At 43.9% G+C, this 20,645-nt stretch overlaps 1 protein-coding gene across 1 annotated transcript in view; it reads right to left on the bottom strand.

The window, feature by feature from the left end:
- Positions 1-2,460: 2,460 nt before the first annotated feature.
- Positions 2,461-20,645, bottom strand: part of Hsd17b2 (hydroxysteroid 17-beta dehydrogenase 2) — a 61,918-nt gene continuing 43,733 nt past the window's right edge. Inside the window, exons 3-5 of the mRNA XM_031341533.1 lie at positions 20,170-20,355; positions 7,404-7,541; positions 2,461-2,884 (exon numbers count right to left, since the gene is read on the bottom strand). Of these exons, the coding sequence (XP_031197393.1) occupies positions 2,544-2,884; positions 7,404-7,541; positions 20,170-20,355 (665 nt within the window). The 3' untranslated portion in view covers positions 2,461-2,543. The remainder of the gene's footprint in view (positions 2,885-7,403; positions 7,542-20,169; positions 20,356-20,645) is intronic.

Below are 20,645 nucleotides of genomic sequence, written 5' to 3'. Positions count from 1 at the left end.
AAATAAAACAAAAAACAAAAACATAACCAGGCCAAAACCTAGAATGTTTTGACTTAGAGCCTTCTTGTCGCTTGCCTCAGGCCACCAGGGAGGAGAGCGCAGAGTATTGCCAAACAGAGAAGTTAGTTATGCCCAGCAATGACACAGCCTGTTATTAAAAGAAGAGGAGGAACAAAGACTGTAACTAAAGAAAAATCTCTCTGTCAATCTCCCAGGGAATTTCCCCATAGCTGGAGCACCTCGCTCACATGGGTCCTGGAAAGAACAGGTCACAAAGCCATGAGGAGCTTGCTGGTCTTCCCAAGGTAGTAGCTCAAATTCTCCCTTCAGTTGTCTCTACATCTTGAAATATGATAAATAAGCCGCCAGATGATCTAGGACAGAGTACCTAAGTATGTAGACACAGGGCCATTTGTACCAATATCCAGTCAGCTCAGATCCCAACGTGCAGACCTTGAGTGACTGGCTGAAATTTGAAGGCCTACTGTGGGAATGAGAAAAAAAAATGTCTATTTATGGTGAGTAGAAGTTTGTTTGTTTGTTTTTTTTCAAGATGTTACTGCTCTCTGACTTGTGCCTGGTCACCTTAGAGGCCCATACAGTTCTGCAAAGAGATTAAGTCGTTTTGATGCCAACACACCATGCATCCTTCAGTTCCTAGATTAAGGAGTAATTCTGAGTAATTTTGAGATGGGAGTTGTCGGTTAACGAGTACATTTTAGGAAAAGGCCCAGTGGTTGCTAGCCATAGTCCCAGCTACTTGGCAGTCAGAGGCAAGAGGATAGATCACATGAGCTTTGGAGTTGCAAACCAGTCTGGATAACATAACAAGACTCTATCTCAAAATAAGAATATATCCCTCGAGGCTACAACTGCTATAAATGGGGGTTCCCTAGAACGTTCTGGGAAGGAGTTACCGTTCTAGATTTCCTTGAGAACATTTGTGATTCAAGCAAAGAGGTCAAGGGAGCATGGAGAGGAGCTATGAGGAGCTGACTCCCGTTGATGACTGAGCTATCTGAGACTCACTGAGGGAAGTTACTAAAGACATGGCAGAATAGCAAGAAGGCTTGGTTAGGAGAGGATTCTGAAGACCCCATGGAGTCACTGCTCTCAGATGGTAAACATTTATACCCAGTAAGAATTTGCTTTCTGTGGATAAACAGAAGTGGCTTCTCTCAACAGCACTTCCTCCTGATGAGGATGCTGTGTCTACAGTGAAATGGTGAAGAATAGAGGAACACAGCAACAGAGATGGGCAGGATAGACTCCAATTTGGAGAGCAGTTTTCCAATGAGTAAAATGTCAAACAATAACACATGTTGCAGAGAGCTCTACCACGGAAAGCAGAGGGAAACCTTGGCACAAACACCCCCATTGTTTTATTCTGCTAGATGGCAGGAGCTAAAGAGATACCTCCGTGGCCGACAGTGCTCTCTGCACAAGTGTGAGGATATGAGTTCAGGACCTAGAGTCCTCATAAAATGACTGCAGTGACCTCAAGCTCCAGGTTCACGGAGAGACCTTTCTCAAGGGAATAAGGCAGAGTGTTACAGTAGGACACTGGGTATGTTCTTCTAGTCACCATGTACCTATGTACATATGCTCTATCTGTCTGTCTGTCTCTCCTCTCTGTCTCTGTGTCTCTGTCTCTTCCTCTCTCTGTCTCTGTCTCTGTCTCTGTCTCTCTCTCTCTCTCTCTTTCTCTCTCTCTCTCTTTCACACACACACACACACACACACACACACACACAAATTTCAAGCAGGGCATGGTGGTTACATGTGAGAGATACCGACAAAAGGATAATGAGTTTGAAGCCATTCTTGTCTTCTTGACTACATAGTGATTTCTAAGGCCAGCAAGGGCTACACACGAGACCTATCTCAAAGTAAAAATAAATAAAAATGAACTGCCACTGCCATCCCAACTTTAAGTCACCATCTACCCTGACCAGTGGCCAGTGGCACATGACAAAACTAGCCAGCACTAGAAAAGTTACATTTGCTAAGGACTGGAGTAGCTGTCAGCATCTTTGAGCAAGAAGAAATGAATGATCTAGTTGGGTAGATTACTTTGATTTGTTGACACATAATGCTAATACATACTTAATAGAATTCAGTATGATATAAACACACACACATATATGTATATATACACATATATGTATGCAAATATGTATATATGTATATATATTTATATATACTTATAAATATAGACATATATTCAAATGTATATTTATGCTGGGAAAGGGAAAACTTCCTGAGGCTTGGTCTGTCATTATAGTAACTGTCCTGAAGTGGTCTAGAACCAAGTGTGCAGCGTGTAAGAGGAAAGCCTGTCTCTAGTAGGTGCCTCTGGTGATACAAAGTCTTAGTCGGGCTCTCTGTGGTACTCCCTGCTACCCACCAGTCCTCTTCCCACTAAGTCACGGGGAGCCAACACGTTTCAAAATAAGAATCTGAGGTAGAAAGTTAGTTTAATAAGAGGTTTCCCTTTCATCTTAAGAATGTGACATGCCCTACCCCACTGGGGCCCTGTTCTTCTAACGTGCTGTCCTTAAAGCTCTTGGCAACTGTCCTGGATGAAAAATTCTTTTTATAAGATAGTCCAATAAGCTGGTGGGGGAATAGGCTGCAAAGCAGATCCACAGGTAAGCCATTCTCCCTGGGGAATAAAAGGCAGAGGGGTTCCTGGCAGAAATGGCATGCTGGATATCCCACAGCACAGGACTGATGTCTTGGCTGGACTTCTCTTGCATGACCGGGAGTGTGAGCTTCTGTGCATGGACATAGTCCTGGCCGTAGATCTCCTGAATCTCTTTGGGAAAGTGGTCCAGGATTTCCTTCTCCATTTTATCCCAACTCTCCTGTGAACCTGTGATATCTGCAACACAAGAAGAAAGGAGGGCTCAGAAGCAGGGGAGACCATGAACCACCTTCTACTGGGAAAGACAGGTACCTGTGAAGGCCCTTTTTAAAGGCCAATTTTCTTTTACTTTTTGAGATTGTAATACAGTTCCATCACTTTCCTCTCCTCCCTTCCCTCCCTCTAAGCTCTCCCGTATATCTCTCCTTGAACTTTTTCAGATTTATAGCCTCTTTTTACAGAGTCCGTATAATGCTACACATATGTATGTTTTCAAGGACGACCACTTAGACATGCCAGAGTGGAGGGAGAAAGCCCACGAGGCCCCAGATCTATGCAAAGAACTACAGGCAGCTAAGGGATGCTGAGAGCGAGGGAAAGAGTGTCCTCCAGGGAAGCAGACACCAATGAGCCATCTAATGGTCATCTCTGTGCATTCTGTTTACAGTGAGTGCTTTCAAATATCACTGGTTTGCGGTTCCAAATCTGCACGTGACGCTGGAGAAATGACCCAGTGGTTAAGAGCACTTCCTGTTTCTGCAGGTGACGTTTGGTTCCCAGTGAACACACGCACGAGGTGACTCACAACTTCCTGTAACTCCATTTTCAGGACATCTGACACCCTCTCCTGATCTCCACAGGCATAGACATGTGTGGGTGCACATGCAAACACTCGGGCACACACTTGCACACATAAAATAAATCATTTAAACCTAAATATGGATGGTTGGAGTTTTCACAAACTGAATAGCCCAGCTAGTGAGCAATCAGTCCAAAACGAGAGCAGTGCTCTCTTCAAGGTTCCCTCTTAGACCCTTCTCAAGTGCTACTGTCCTTGCTAAGGGCAGGTTCATTCTTGTTTTGAGCACTTAACTCTCTGATGTCAGCTTTTTTGCTCAACATTGTGTGTGTGTTATATGTGTGAGTCTCTGTGTGTAAGTATATATATATATATATATATGTGTGTGTGTGTGTGTGTGTGTGTGTGTGTGTGTGTGTGTGTGTGTGTATGTAATGTGTATATATGTGTGTGTGTCTCTCTCTGTATGTGGGATATGTATGTGCTTCTCTGTGTGTAATGTGTATATGTGTGTGTGTGTGTGTGTGTGGTGTATGTGTGTATCTCTGTGTATATAACATATGTGCGTGTGTGTGTGATACATGAACATGTGAAATGCCTATTCTTTTTATTGTATAGCTTTACATTGCAAAAATATTGCCAAAACTTCTAGATAAAATATATTACAAGGAAACTTTGTCTTGTTTTTTCTTTGCAGCTCTTACAGACATGACTGATTGGAGCATTCTAGCACATGTCTTTTGATGGTAATTATATGTGTAAAGCATAATGTCTACAATGTAGTAGCTAATATATGATCTATTCTGTGATTATAAATATGTAAATACATACACACAGCATGCACATATAACTTATTAAATATACAAACAGTACCTACTTCTGTACTAAGAATTTAGTATGCAGCTTAAAATATCTTCTGTGTGTAATTTTAAACATTAAATATGTTTTAATATAATTTCAATACATGTTTAAATTTTATTATGTAAATGGTGTGATTAGGTAGAAATATATCTTAACATGCCTGCTCGTTACATGAAATTAAATAAAATATATTTGCTTTAAAACATAGCCGCAATGCCTGCTTATTTTATAAGTGAGTAACGAGATGTGAACATCTTTAAAATCAGTCTTCTTTGATGTGACTGTTTTGCATGCCCCTCTGCAGTTCCTCCTTATTCATATACTTATGCATACAGAAGCCTACATTTTCTTTTATCAAGAAGGAACAACAACAACAGAAAAGGTTGTATTCTGCATTTTCCTGGTCAAAGGCTGTAGATCTGAGCTGTAGTTCGAAGCAGAGCAATAGACTTCTCTTTGAACAGCTTTCAGGCAGCCATTTCCCTCCACAGCACTGCCAGTCAGCCCTTGCTAGGTTTTGCTGCTGCAACATTGAAGCATATACGTAAGCTTTATTTTTACAGTGTCTCCAAAGAACACTCCAAAGTGCAGACAGCTGGTTAAAAAGCATGGGCAGTTTTATTATTATTATTATTATTTGAATAGCGACTACCATGTTACCCCTCAATCACCATGGACCCTCACACTCTGTCTTGCTAGCTGGCTGGTGGTGGGATGCACCTTCATTTGCTAGCGTGTGAAGTGCCTGTATAAAGTTTTAAACCCCCAAAGACCAGTGATGCTGGGAGAATGTTAGTGAGCATCCAGTGGCCTATTTCTCTTCATGAAGGCACAACACTGTAAGTAGAGAAATAGTTACCCAACAATTGATCTGTAGGTTGGACCTTTGCAAAATATTCTTGCTTGCGTATCATGTCTACTCTGACAGATCTCTCCAACCCCTGATCAAAGGATAGAGAATTTCTGTCTTTCCTCACTTCGTTGACTTTTAAAAATTACATTTATCAATCCATATACATGTATATATATGAATATTATATGATATATAGGGGGTGAGGATGACCTATGTATGTATGTATGTATGTATGTATGTATGTATCTATCTATCTATCTATCTATCTATCTATCTATCTATCTGAATGTTGTATATGGAGTGGGATGGCCCTTGTGCCAAAATGCTTATGTGGACATGAGAAGACAACTTGTGGAATTGGTTCTCTTTTCCACCATGTGGGTCTTGGGGTTAGAATTTAAGTCATCAGGCTTGGCATCAAATGGCCTTACACACAGATTCATCTCTCCCACATCTTCCTAGACTAACCATATTTGAGAAAGCACTCTATAGTGCCCCCAATCCCACCCCCTATGGGTGACAAAGCCACCAACCTTTTGTCAACCATTACCTATTACTTTAGGCACACATCACCCATCAATCCCCTGGCACTGTGGAGCCATACACTGTCAATCCAACCTGCATCAAAATCCCCTCTTTGCTTTATATCAGCTCTGTGATTGGGATTTTTCTCACTACAAGAAAAATAAGGAGATATTCCATTGCCCCCTTCATAGATGAGAACTGAGTGAAACAGTACAGGAAATTAGCATGTTTAATAAATGCTAGGCATGCAATGCCTTGGCTATTTTTATTGTAGGACATTATTAGAAAAAATATAATTAGTGTCCTTGACTGTTTTCAAAAGCTCCACCTCAAGTTTCTTTGTAAGTTCCCTTCTCGCTCCTACCTCCAATTAATTAAGAATACAGGGCATAATCCTCTAGACTAACCTTTGTTCTCTGGCTCCCTGCCTTCAGGGAGCTCATCAGTTATCAACTACAAATGGAGATAGCCTGGTATGGAAGACAGGGCACAAATGGAGGCACTGGAGATCTGTCCTCAGACTCCTCCTCATTATGTTATGCCTGGAGCCTGCACTGGGACATATCACCCACCTTGCCTCACTGTTCTCACCTGAAGCATTGTCAATTAACCCTGTCCTGTATATATTTAATAAAGAACTAGATGAGATTTCCAACAGAACAATTACATTTTAAGAAGATGGAAATGCTGAGTTTTCCAGTTTGCTCATTGTACAGTACAACACACACATGTGCACACACACAGTTGCTTGTGCACAATGAACTTCAGCTACACCCAACACAGATGACTTAGAAAATCACAGTGTTGGACAGAAGAATCTAAGCAACAATGGGAATGCACATATTAGTCCTCCAAGCCTGTGAAGCCAAACTTCTGTCTGAGGGTGGACAACTGGACATAAACCTTCAAAGAAAGCCAACACGCCAGACAAGTGGCAGCGCACACCTTTAATCCCAGCACTTGGGAGGCAGAGGCAGGCAGGTTTCTGAGTTCGAGGCCAGCCTGGTCTACGAGTGAGTTCCAGGACAGCCAAGGCTATACAGAGAAACCCTGTCTCGAAAAGCCAACACATGGAGAATTCATTCAAAAGGTTGTTCAGTTGTATGTATGTATACTTATGTAGCCCCTGCAATTCAAGGACTTAGACGCTTGTTCCTTTGGCAAATCTTCCAGAAGGACCAGACCTGACTCCCAGCTTCTGTCGAGGGGTGGAGTCCTAAAGTCTCCCCCTCCACACTGATCAATCCTTAGGACTTTTGTGTTTGTCTCCCCCGTTCCCCCTAATCCCATTTAAACATCCAACTTGGGGCTAGAGAGATGGGTTGCTCTGCAGTTAAGAGTTCTTGTTGCTATTGCAGAGAGCCAGAGTTCACTTCCTAGCACTGATATAGGGTGGTTTACAACTGCCTATAACTTCAGCTCCAGGGGATTTAACATCCTCTGCTGGTCACCCCTATACACCTGAACACATGTGTATGCCCACACAGAGTGTTGACACTCACACATAAAAATAAATTAAACATAAACTATTTAAAACACTCAACATGGTCAGCTTCGAACTTCGCTTATACTGAATCAAATGATTCTTCATTCCCAATGCCTGGGTATGTTCATGTCCGACAACCCTGGAGGGTTCAGTGGCATCACGACTGATCAAGGCGAATGTCAGGGTTCCTCTCAGAGTGACTGCTACAGAGCTCCCAGGTTCAGATACCTACTTGTTCTGAAGCCCCCAGGTTGGATGGTAACAACTTTGATTCCCCATTTGTCAAGCTCCTGTCTGAGGACTGCTGAGAACATGGTTATAGCTGCCTTCGTAGAGATGTAAGCTGAAAACATTTGAAGTGGAACCGAGCCTGTGGGAAGAATGGGCGAAAAAAGATAGGGTTTGATATTTTCATTCATTCATCCAATAAATATTTAAAGTATCTAACTGTATACCAGGAACTATGCCACAGTGCCCAGGTGAGCAAAACGTATCCAAGGTCCTGCTGAATCCAGGTGAACACATGTTCTTGGTTGGTTACAATATCACAGGACTTTCCAGGGTCCTATGGCATGGATGTATTTATTTCTAAATGAAATGTGATTGGTGTGGAAATGACAGCATCTGCCCACTAGCTCATGGCCTTTAGCTTTAGCAACATTCATTCTGAAGTTCAATCTAATGTATCATTTTGGGAGGTTGAATGGGGTCCACCCTTCAAACCACCATGGCAATATCCACAAGTTAGAATCAATACTAGTTGCAACAAGGAGCAACATATACTATGGTGGACTATGGGGCATTTCTGAAAAGAACATGAGAAATATCTTAGTCTGTGATGGAACAAATATTCATTGTCCTGCCTATATCACATTTAGCTTAATACATGGAGCCTTAAGGTGGGCTGGGTTGCAAGGCAAGGAGGGAGTTTTATAAGTGGGTCTCAGCAGAAATATGAAAGTGTGAGTTATCTCTTTGGAATAAAGGGCCCTGAAGATGTGATTAAGATGCTATGATTACTAGGCAAAGTTGTCAGACTAAAACTGAGCTTCAAGAAGTTGGAGAGATGGCTTAGTTGGTATATAGCTTACCATGCAAGCATGGGAACCTGAATTCAGAATCCCCCCCCCCCGCCCCAGCACACAAGTAAAATCCAGGTATGATGGTGCATGTCTATAATCCCAGCACCAGAGAAGCAAAGACAAGCAGATTCCTAAAATGCATTGGCTAGCTAGCCTTGTGGAGCTGATGACCCTGTCTCCACAAAAATAAGGTAGAGAATGATCCAAGAGTAGCCCTGACATCAAACTCTAGCCTTCTCATGCACCTGCACACAGATACACACACTCACATGAGCATGCACATACACCTCACACACATGTACACACAAATAAATAATAACAGCAAATAAATAATAAATAAATAAAATGGAATGGGTCCTAAGTCCACACAGGGATGTTTTTATAAGAAAGCAAAGGATGGGATACCAGAGGCACAGAAGGGAAGGCTATGTGAGAACAGAGGCACATGTTTGGGGTTTGAGAATGGAAGCAGTGAGGTTAAATTCTCCTCTGGAGACTTCAGGAGATGCAGCTCTACTAAGCCTTTCATTTTGACTTGTAGCCCTCCAGAACCATGAAAGAATACACTTCTGCTTTTAAGTCACTTGGTTTGTTCTAGGAAGCTGATCCAGGTACATTCCAGGTGGGAAAACGGCACCATGGGGGAATGCAGACATCCAAGTCTCATAGTACTAAGGAAGCATGACCACATGGAAAACAGGAGTCAGAACACGACCTTTAGCATTATGGAGGATCCTCCTGGCCCAAGGAGATCCACTTGGTGAATGCCTGAACTGACGCAGTTACACAGTAAACTACAACTCAGCCACTAAAAGAGATGAACTTAGTATGTGTAGCCACAGGGAGGTCTCAGAGTAATGATAGTGAGGGAGGGAGCCAAGCAAAATTGGGTGTGGGTATGTGTTCTTTGTTATCACTGTATTCATGCAAATTCTAAAAGCTATAAACTGATCGATAGGGAGAGAAACATATCATTGGTCACATGTGAGATGGAAGAGCTACAGACTTGGTTGCATTTCCTAAAATTTAGATATTGAACCTCAAGCCTGGAGAGATGGCTCGTTTAAGAACACACAGTGCTTGTTGAAGAGAATCTGAGTTCAGTTCCCAGCACCTAGGTTAGGCCATTGTTCATGACTGCCTATAACTACAGTCCCAGGGAATCTGATGCCTTCCTCTCACCCCTGTGGGCATGATACTCACATGTTCATGTACATACACATTGCAACAGGCACATTCATAATTAAAAATAAAAGTAAAACCTTCAACTGGACCACTAGACCCTAGTAGGATTTTATTTGGAGACAGAGACTTTGAGACATGATTAAGTCAGAAGGATAGAGCCCTCATGGAGGGGTTAGTGGCCCTTTAAAGTGAGACACTAATAGTTTATTCATTCATATTCTCTGTCTGTCGCTATCTCTGTTTCTATCTCTGTCCCTTCATCTGTCTCTCCATCTGTCTGTCTGTGTCCACAATATAAAAACACATTGAGAGGACAGTGCCTACAACCTGGAAGGCAGCCCTCACCAGAACCTAATCCTTTCAGCATCTTGACTTCCGACTTTAGCCTCTAGAACCGAGGGAAATACATGACTGCTGCCTCAGCCGCCCAGTCTGTAGTATTGTTATGGCTGTCTATGCGGGCTAATTCAGGAGATGACGTGGAGCAAGAGAAGGGGATTAGAAAGGCATGTAAGGAATCTTCTAAGTGGGTTGGTTGGAATGCCAGCATCGTGGGGATGTGTGTACGTCTAAAGTTACCTGAGTGAGGATATTAGCTGTCTAGTGTACATCCATGATATCACAACTCTTAAGACTTAGAGAGAGGAAAGTTTCAATAGCTTGTGGGCATTTTAGTAATAGTAACAAAAGCTAGCCATATGTGCCTATTATATTATGGTAAGCCCTGCAAAGTGGTTAGTAGGTCACACACACACACACACACACACACACACAAGGCAGGGTTGTGTGCTCAGCATCATAGATCCAACCCTGCACGGATATTCCATGTTAGTAATGAAGACCTCTCTTGGGGTCAGAGATGATTGACCGGGATTGGATTGAGGAGTGCCTGGATTTGTTCGTATGAACAAGCTCCTGTATGTGAGTGTTCACGCATGAACACATCATTCCAGAGATGATTTGCTCGTGATGACTCTGACCTAATTAATAATTTCATCCATTGGATTCAAAGCTGGAGTGGATTTCAGAAGACAGTGGAACTGTGGAATTTAGGGATGGAATGGAATAAGCCAGTCACTCAGAGTATAGTTTTGGCGCTGCATCTTGCCTTTGACCCTTCCTTTTGATACTCTTCTCTTCTTCCTGGCCACCATGAAGTGAACAGCCTCTTTCTCCCAGACTTCTACTGCCAGGATGTTCTGCCTCATCACTGGTCTGGAATCAACAGAGCCAGGGACTATGGACTGAAACAGTGAGTTCAAAAAAAAAAAATTCTTCCTGATAAATTGTCAGCCATTTTGTCATGGTGGCAGAAAACAGACTAACTGAGGCTCTTAGGGGGATTGGCCAAGAGTAAAATAAGTCACAGCATGTTTCCAGTCTGAAGTCGCATGCCCCTCTCTCACCTGACCTGTTAGACTTTTTAATTTGTAAATTTTAATTTAGATTTTATTGTAGTGAAAACACTGTCTTAGTTTTGTTTCTGTGGATGCAATAAAACACTCTGAGCAAAAACAGCTTAGGGGAAGAAATGGGTCATTTGGTTTATACTTCCAGGTGATAATCCATGACCGCATGAAGCCAGTGAAGAAATTCAACCAGGAACCTGAAACAGAAACAGATGCTGCTTCCTAGCCCATCCTTTGCTACTTTTCTTGTACAACCCAAGACCATCTGCCTAGGGAATGCTGCTGCCCAGAATAAACTAGGCCCTCCCACATCAATTAATAATCAATACCCCCCCCACACACACATGTCTACACATGTCTGTGTAGACATATTCACAGACCAATCTGATCTAGGCAATGGCTCTCTCAGATAACTCTAGGCTGTGTCAAATCGACAGGCAAATGCTAAATGCTCTTTTAGCTACTTTTAAGAAGTAGAGTGTTGGTAATATGATTAACGTTGCACACCAGATTTATAGAACTTGCCCATCATGCACTACTGGGACACTGTTATTGGCTGGTTAAACAAGACATCCCTTATTATGATCTAAATGTGTTTCCCCAAATTTTACATTGAAGTAGTAAACCCCCACTGTATTTAGACTGTATTTAGAGATGGGGCTTCTAAGGAAGTCATTCAGATTAGATGAGATCACAAGGAGGGGAACCTAACATCCTAATGTCAGGTGTTCCCCCCTCCCCCATTGGTGATGTGTAGAGATAATAAACAACCAACTTCAAGCTAAGAAGAGGGCTCTCACCAGCCACACTGTGCATTTATACTTTGATGTGGGACTTCCCACCTCCAGAGCCATAACTACATATCTCTTATTTAAGGCACTTGACCTGTGGTATTTCATGATGATAGCTTTGATTGACTAACACATCCTGTCAACAGTATGACTTTTTCTTTAACCAGCTACATACAGGACCACTGACTCTTCCCACCTTTCCTAGGTCATGAGAGCAAACATTTTTATGTACACACTATGAGCATGGTCCCCGCAACAATCCTCTCAATCTCTGTTCTCTCCCTCTCTTTCTCCCTTCCCCTCTCCCTCTTTCCATCTCCTCACCTCTGTTACTGTTACACTCTCTTTCTCTCAGTATGTGTGATATGTAGAGTATATGTATGTGTGTTTGTGCACATGTGCAGGAAGGTACATTCGCACATGTGTTTACGTGTGTCTGGAGGCTTCCTCTGACACTCCTCCCATTGTTTTTAGAGACAAGATGGCCAACAGGCTAGCCATTAAGTTCCAGTAATACCCCAGCACTGAGACCATTGCCCACTAATCACCTTGGTTTTTATGTGGATCCAAACTCAGGTATTCATGCTTGCAACTGAGGCAGTTCCCCAGCCCCACCTCCCCTGCCTCTGTGACCCACTCAGGACCTTGTCTCCTGTCTTGGGTCCCCTGTTCGTCAAGTAAATAAACTGGTAATGTGAATTTGCCCCTTCCTACAAATAGGTTGGAAGTTGCTCATGCTCTTAACTACTGAGCTATCTCCCCAGCCCCAGAATCACCCCCACCCCTTTTTAAGCTTGAAGCTAAGATGTGTTTATATATGAATTAAGGGAAAGATTTTCAAATAAATTTCCTGGAAACACAGCAGGGGGCAGAACACAGCAGCCCTTCCCAGAGATTACATGAGAAAGGCTCCAAGGACACTGTGGCTCATTCACACCCCGGTATGACCCCTAGCTGAGCTACCCAGACCTAATCTCAGGGAAGCACCATGAGGTCTCTCACATAGCTTTTCATTCATCCAAAATGGGCTGAAATTGACTCTGGGAACAGAGTCCATTCCTCTGGCTCCCTTTCTCACCCTGAACCACAAACCCCTCCCATGAGCTCAGGAGTCAGGCTTGTTGCTCCCTCTGAGACTCTGCCGAGCTGCTAGGTGCCACACCAAACTCAAGCTCCAGCGCCTTGTTCTAAAAAGAGTGAGCAAGAGCTGCGAGTTCTCAGGTCTGACTCCTGACACATTAAGGCAGAAATATGGGGGTGGGACCCAGAAAATCTGTTATTGTGATAAAACACATAACATGAACATCATATTACATAATGCAAAGTTGGCTATAATGAATAGTTTAAGGTGTAGGATTCTGCAGCATTTAGACCACTCAGCTCCCGGCATCCGTCATCAAGACCATTCAGTGTCTCCATCTATCACTTCTATCTGTTAGAGTCTCATCACCTCAGAAGGAAAGGTTGCACCCATTAGGCCATCATTCCTCTGTCAACCTCGTTCTGCTTCCTGGCTCCATGGATCCCCCATTGCTGACAGTTCACAGAAATCGAATTGCATGCTGCTTGGCCTTCCTTGTCTGGCTTCTGTCTAGAAATCATGGTGCTGATGTTTCAAGGTCTACCTACAGCGTATAGTGTCTTCAAGGCTTATCCATGGGGTATTGATAGGAATCAATAGTTCAGTACCTTGTTAATGCTCTGGGTCTATTGTGTACCCCGTATGTGATCCATTGATGGGTTGTTTTTTCCTTCTGCTCGTGTGAGCAATGCTGCCATTCACAGCTATGTTCCAGTGTCTATTTGAGCCCTTGTTTGCTATATACCTTCAGTATATGCCTAGGAATAGAACTGCTGGGCCTCCTGTTGTTCTGTGTTTAACTTCCTAAGGGACTGGTTAATGGTTTCCACAGAAACTGCCCCAGTTTCAGTTCCCACCAGGAGGGGACAAGGATTCCTCCAGTCCCTCCACATTCTCACCTACATATGGGTTGTTTCTTTCCTTTCCTTTCCTTTCCTTTCCTTTCCTTTCCTTTCCTTTTCTCTTCTTTCTTTTCTTTTCTTTTCTTTTCTAGCTTTGATTGGGGCACAGTGATGGGGCACTGCATATTCTACACTTAGAGAGCACATTTGTCCTTCATTCTGTGGGAAGAGATCTACATGCATACATTGATACTGCCTTACTTGCTTTTGGTGGTATTTCAACCAAGATGCCTTCCCAATTCCTAGCTCAGGAGGAATTCCAGACTCAGAGGTCTGGGTGTTTGCGAATCCTCCCTACTCTATGGAGAGAAAACAGTACAGGGTGGGGGGAACAAATGTCCTCTGAGCAAGGTAGCCACCATATGGACAGGTGGCAGCATACAAGGCTTTGTCACCAAAGGGACATGGGTATAGCTATTAGTAGGGATTCAAGGACATGGGTGTTTCCAAACTCCCCACAACGCTAGCTAGCATAGCCTCCTGTTCCAAGTGTCAAGGGATCAGAGGTAGGGAATAACTTGCCTACACATCTGAGTGTCTTTGAGACTGCTCAGGTTCTCCATCATCTCCATATGACAGCTGATATTAAAAGCAGTGATAAGAGAGCAGCCTGCTCCTTGTCACCAGCTGATAACAAAAGAGCAGGGTTCAGAGCCTGCCTGGCTCGAGACCCCTGAAGCCTGAGTCCATTTCCAACAAGGATGTTCTCAGTTATGGACTGTGCAGCTGTGTACAAATATTTACTCTGATTTTCTAAAAAAGAAAACTAGCGAGGAAATGCTTTTGATCCCCCATCCCCCAGATTAGAGTTGGAGAGCTAAACTTATGTGGGAGAAATGATAAATATGCCACTACAGGGGAGTGTGTCTCAGAGTGGGCCTGTGCTCTGTCCCTCACCCTTTATTCTGTAGGGAGAAAATTCGACCTGGATTCGAGGTTCCAGGAGTATCACTCAACTAAGAGGTGGAGTAGACCCCAACTTTCTAACTTCCAGGTTTTGACAGGGAGGAAATGCTTGATAACTTGCTACAGAGCCATCATCAATCAAGAGCCTAGGGCAGAAGGAAATACCCAAGGAGAGAGGAAGGAGTCAGGGAAGGAATTCGTGAAGAGGAGGGTGAGTGAAGAAAGGAGCGATGGGAGGTTAGGGAAGCTGAGTGCTTCTTCAGTCCGTTTTGTGAGAGCACAGACAGGAAATCGATATGGCCAATAGTGTGAACCATCAATCCTTCCTCCTCTGCTTACTCTTGCCTCCTAAGGAAGGCCGAACCTTTTGAGGTTCTCAGATCATTGAACAGCTAAGAATCAGTAAAAGGAACATGCTGCAAGTGTCTGTAAAGGAGAACATAAGAATCCGAGAAGGGAAGAGCCAAGAATTGGAAGCCAGAGAGGTCAGGGAAGGAAGCTGACCAGAGGTAATGTGGCTACCACTGAGAATACTTGGAAAAGCAGAGACAAGTCTGAAGGAGGATTTGCTTTAAAGAAGGTTCGTGTATGAAACTTTCCACTAAGTGTTTAGGAAAAAACATTCTCTATGGTTGGCTTTGTGGGATAATTAAAGAACTAGTCATTAATTCAGCAAGGTGTAAAGATTAGTAGTGGGCTGGTGAGATGGTTCAGCAGGTAGAGAGGCTTGCCTCCAAGCCTGAGGACCTGAGTTCAATCCCTGGACCCCCATGGTGGAAGGATAGACTCAACTCCCCAAAGTTGTCCATTTGACCACAAACTCACCATGATGCATGTGCACCACACACACACACACACACACATACACATAAACACAATTTAAAATAAGAATGAGGTGAGTTAATAGGTTAAAGAATAAAGAGATATTTTCACATATAGCCAGATTGCATAAAAAAGTAAGAGGGCTGAACTTTCAATTTGGAAAATAAGGTTTAGGGTTGGCATGGCATGTAACATTGAGTGCAGATAATAGAGTTTCTCTTGCAGAGAGAGCTAAACCAAGACCATAAGGCACATTTGTTACTGCAAAAAGAATGTTAGGTATCTAGCTGAGAGAGGAAGCTAATGGAAGATACCACCCAAGACATTTGCTCAGACCGTTTAGGTGCAGTAAACTGATTAGCAAAGGAACAAGGTTCAGAGCCTGCCTGACTCGAGACCCCTGAAGCCTGAGTCCGTTCCCGACAAGGATGTTCTCAGTCGTTCTCAGTCACGGACTGTGTACAAATATTTACTCTGGTTTCCTAAGAAGAAAACTAGCTGGGAAATGCTTTTAGATCCCCCCAACCTTTCAATTACAGATCTTTCCCAATTCTTTAACTACTTGGTTAAATATTGATCCAACTGTCTTTCTGGGATTAGAGTTGGAGAGCTAAACTTATGTGGGCGAGATGATGAATTGGTTCCTCCAGGGGAGTGTGTCCACCATTTTGGTAGAAAGGATAGATGGATCCTTCTTGTAAAGAAGCAGTGCCAGGCCTAGAGGCAATTGATCTGTCACCCATGTCAAGCCGGGTGTAGGAGCTCCCGTTGCTGCTAGAACACACCAGCACCAACCTAGACAATGTCTGGGGGAGATGTCTCACTTTGCTCATCAGACCAGTGGCCTCCTCAGAGCACCTCTGGTCTCCTGCGTGCTCTTAGCTGTGCGGACACAGGCGATTGGAAGAGACCTCTTGCCTTGCCGCTCAGCTCTTCCTGGCTCGTAGAGAGATCCACAAAGGTAACAGAGATTGGGAACTCCAGATCCACATAGCTAGGATTTCTTTTGGAGAGCAGATGCTAGTGACTGGCTCCCTATTCCTCCCTCCACGATCACTGCTTCAAAACAAGAAGCCAGTAGAAGTGGACCTTTCCAAGATAAGTTTTGTATCATGTTTGCCAAGAGCTCCATCAAGTTGATGACATACTGAATGTTGACTCCCATGGATGTATAAATGATGGGTTACACTTTTCTTTAAAAAAAAGAATAGCTTTTATTTACTTGTATATCTATGTGAATTTCTGTGTACCTCATACATGCAGAAGCCTGCAGAGGTAAGAAGAAGGTATCGAATCCCTTGGAACTGGAGTTACAGGGGGTTGCGACCCACCATGTGGATCCTGGGGTTCAAATTCAGGTCTTGAACAAGAGTGGTAAGTGTTCTAACCACTGAGCAACCTCCCCAGCCCCCCCCCCCACAAGTGTGTATACCTATGGAAGCCAGAGTTTAGCACTAAGTGTCTTCCTCACTTTCTCTCCACCTTACTTTTTAAGACATGGTTTCCTTGAATCTGGAGCTTGCTCATTCATCTAGGATGACTAGCCAATGAGCTTCAGGCATTGGCCTGCCTCTACCTCTCCAGTGCTAGGATTCTGGGTATATGCTGCCACAGCTGGCTTCTCACATGGCTTCCAAGGATCCAAACACAGACTTTATTGAATGGGCTATTTCCCTTTCTTCTTTTTCCTCAAAATAGTTTTTATTATATCACAAAATTCTCCATGACATCCCCAGGTATTCATTCCTCTTTGTGGCTTCTGCTGAATTCTTTTGTTCCTCAATATGTTCATCAATACATTATGGATGAAATTTTGTGCCCTTCACAGGAAAACCCCATATGCTTGCTGTGCCTATCGCTTTCCGTGTTGTGGGCATTTACAGAGTCTATTAGGATGAATTAGGTCCCTGACTTGGTGTGATGGGCCTCCGCATAAGAAGAGACACAGACAGGAACAAATTAAAAGGGTTCATCACAAAGGGGCCTTGAGCCGAATGTGGTGGCTCACACCACCTATAGGATTTGCTGAAGAGAGGTGGAGGCAGGAGGATCACAAGAGGGCCTTGAAAGCTAAGAGACCTTAGGAGAAAATACTCTTGACCCTTTTTTGTCTTGGAGTTCCAGAATGGTAGGAAAAGAAAATTCTACTTTCCAAGCCACCCAGTCTCAGCCACGCTTCAGTTCTGCAGCCTTGCAAATTAATATAAAAGGAGATGGCTGTCTTCTTACAGCCCCCACCCTGCCTGGCCATGTGCTTATGCCTCCATCTCCTGGTTTCCTGCTACTACCATATGACCTTTGTACCATCTCCTCAGTAGCTCTTGTGTCCTACAAATGTGCTTCTTTCTAGAGTTTCTCTGACACACAACCTTCAAAGCCGACTTGAAGAAGGAACACTTCATACATTTGGTGGAAGCTCAGCGAGGAACAAAGCCTAGTGGGCTCTGTGCTTGGAAATGTGAAAGGCCGGCAGAACAGGCAGATGTTAGGAAGGCAAGCTTGGGAGGCCCGTAGTTCATATGACTTCAAACACAATGACCTGGTACTGATACTAAGAAAATGTAATGGTAAAGGGAGGTGCAACTCCACGCCACTGAAGGTTGAGAATAGGAGTGAGATAATGTTTATCTTAACTCTCTGGAAAGCTATGAAGACAGTAAGAACTTCTGGCTGTCAGGGTGTCAAAGCGGAGCAGAAGGCACACAGGAGAGCAGCCTGTGGGGGTGTGAGTTCTTTCTTTTAAAATATTTTAAATTCTGTACTTGTATATGGATATGTGGACCTGAGTCTCATACTTGTGAAGGCCAGAAGAGAGTGTCAGATCCTCCTGGAGCTAGAGTTAAAGCTGGGTGAGAGTTCCCTACTTGAGTGCTGGGAACCGAACTTTAGTCCTTTCCAAGAGCAGTAAAGGCTCGTAACCACTGAGCCATCTCTTCAGCCCCCATTACAAGTTTTTAAGCTTCCCCATTCGGGCTTCATTTTTACTCATTCACAAGTTGGCATTTCTTTTTCTTTTTGCTTTGTGTGCATGTGCACATGTGCATTTTCCCCGTGTCGTCATATAAATATGGAGGCCAGAGGACAACCTCAAGTGTCATTCCTCAAGTGAATAACTTGTGGGGGGGGCCGGGGGGGGCAAGAGACAGGATTTCTCCCTGCCCTGGAACTCATCAAACAGAGTGTGTTAAGTTGTCCAACAAGCCCCAGGGCTCCATCTGTCTCCCTCCCAAGTGCTAGGGTTACAAGGGCAATGTCACCATACCTGGCTCTTTCATGTAGGTTCTGAGGATTGACCTAACATCTTCATGACCATAAGACAAGCATTTGACAGACTAAGCTCACCTTCCCAGGCCCTTGTTTTGATTTTGAACCATTATGGTACCCAAGCTGACTGTAAAGGCAATTAAGTTCTAGGCAAGCTCACTGTCCTCCTCCCTCAGCCTGTCTGGTGCAAGGATATGGACAGGCACTACAAGGCCCAACTATATTTGTTCACCTCTTTATCAATACTACTTCCTGCCTGGTACTAGTCTAGTGCTGTGTTAGAGAGCACTTAAACCCCTGTGAATGAAGGGACTGCCTGAAGCAAGAATGGAGACAGGAAAGAAAAAAAACGCAGGCTCACCGGTGTGCCAAGGAGAAGGCAACAGTCAGCCACATTGGTAACACGGAGGGTACCCTGGAAGTGGGAGGGGTGAGGTTTCCAAAGTGTTTGCAAGTGTCAAGGCCAAATTCGGAGTGAAGACAAAGGTGAAGTGCTGCCTGTTGGGTCAGGCTGGGAAAATGGCTTAGCTGTGAAAGTGCTCACTGGGCAAGCATGAGGATCTGAGATCAAACCCAGCCCTCTCAACATAAAACAGTGTGTGTGGAGGGTGATGGCATATCCCTCAGTGCTAGGAAAGGTAAAAGCCAAAACGATTCTTAGAGTTTGTTAGCTGGCTAGTCTAGCTAAATCAGTGAGCTCCAGGTCCACAGATCCTGTCACCCACCCACCCCCCAAATGTGGGAAATACCTTCAGCCTCTATTTGTACACACACACATACACACACACACACACACACACACACACACACACACACACACTCACACAAATATCTGAAACCTAGCTGGACCTTTTCTTTTTACAAACTTGACTTAGAACCAACTAATCTACCAGGGAGACTAGTGTCCATCTCAGAAGGAGGGAGCTGGGCATCCAGAGCCCAGTCCCCTTAGATTTTTCTTCTCATCCATGCAGAAACCTGAGAAAGAACTCCAGAAGGTCTCCCAAAGTTGAGGTAGACCTGGGGAACTCCTGGTAAAGATGTCTACAGGAGAGGGCAAGGTAATGATGGCTCAGGCCAAGGCTGTTGCTTATGGAAAATGAAACAGCTGAGTTGTTGACACATCTTGAACCCAACCCACAAAGGCAAGGACAACATGATGGTCAACCCTAGCAGATGGACTCAGGGTGCCCAGGGTGCACACAGAGTGACATTCTTCACCCTTTCAGTTTACAGGAAATAGCAGTGTGCTATGCTCAGAGAAGGCCAAAGACAGCCTTCCCACAGCACCAGATTGACCTGTACTATGAGCTGTGCTGTCCTACGTGTTGGAAAATCTCCAGTGATGAACACGGTAATTAACAGAAAGTGGAGAAGTGCTTTCGCATGACAGAATTTGAAAGGAGAGAAAGGTCAGCCGATTCTGAATACACAAGCTGACTCACTGCGACCCAGCCCTGCTTTTGTGTGCCTTGTTCTCTTGTGTAGCCTTCAAAGAATGCCGTACACATCTTGTGACAGGTGCCCGGTGACCATGTGCCAACAGGCTGACTCACCTCCCATACTGCTGATGTTCACCAGCCTCCCCTTGGATTTTCTAAGTAGAGGCAGAAACACCTTGGTGACCTCCACAGTCCCAAAGAAGTTCACGGCCATGCATTTTCTGAAGATGGTCATGGGAATGAGTTCTGCATCGATTGGTAAATGGAAGACCCCAGCATTGTTGACTAAGGCCCACAGTCCTGGAGGGAGAAAAGCATCTGTGAGGATGAGAGAAGCTGGGGCTTGTGGATAGTTTCACACACCAAGTTCTGGAGCCACCAAACCTCTTTAAAAAGTAGATTTCAGGCAGAATACCAACTTTCCAAACTTGGTCTCTTCTTATGTACTCAAACTACCTCATTGGTGGGGCAACGTGAGGAGAACAAGTGTGTATAATATTAAACAATGATTTTGGAGATCACGTACTTTTAAAGGTTATTTTGTGTGGGAGAGAGGGGAATGCATGCCATAGTATTCATGTTCAAGTCAG

Source organism: Mastomys coucha, unplaced genomic scaffold, assembly GCF_008632895.1.
Source record: "Mastomys coucha isolate ucsf_1 unplaced genomic scaffold, UCSF_Mcou_1 pScaffold22, whole genome shotgun sequence".
Taxonomy (NCBI): Eukaryota; Metazoa; Chordata; class Mammalia; order Rodentia; family Muridae; genus Mastomys; species Mastomys coucha.
The sequence above is the reverse complement of the archived record's forward strand: the minus strand, read 5'-3'. Positions and strand labels throughout refer to the sequence as shown.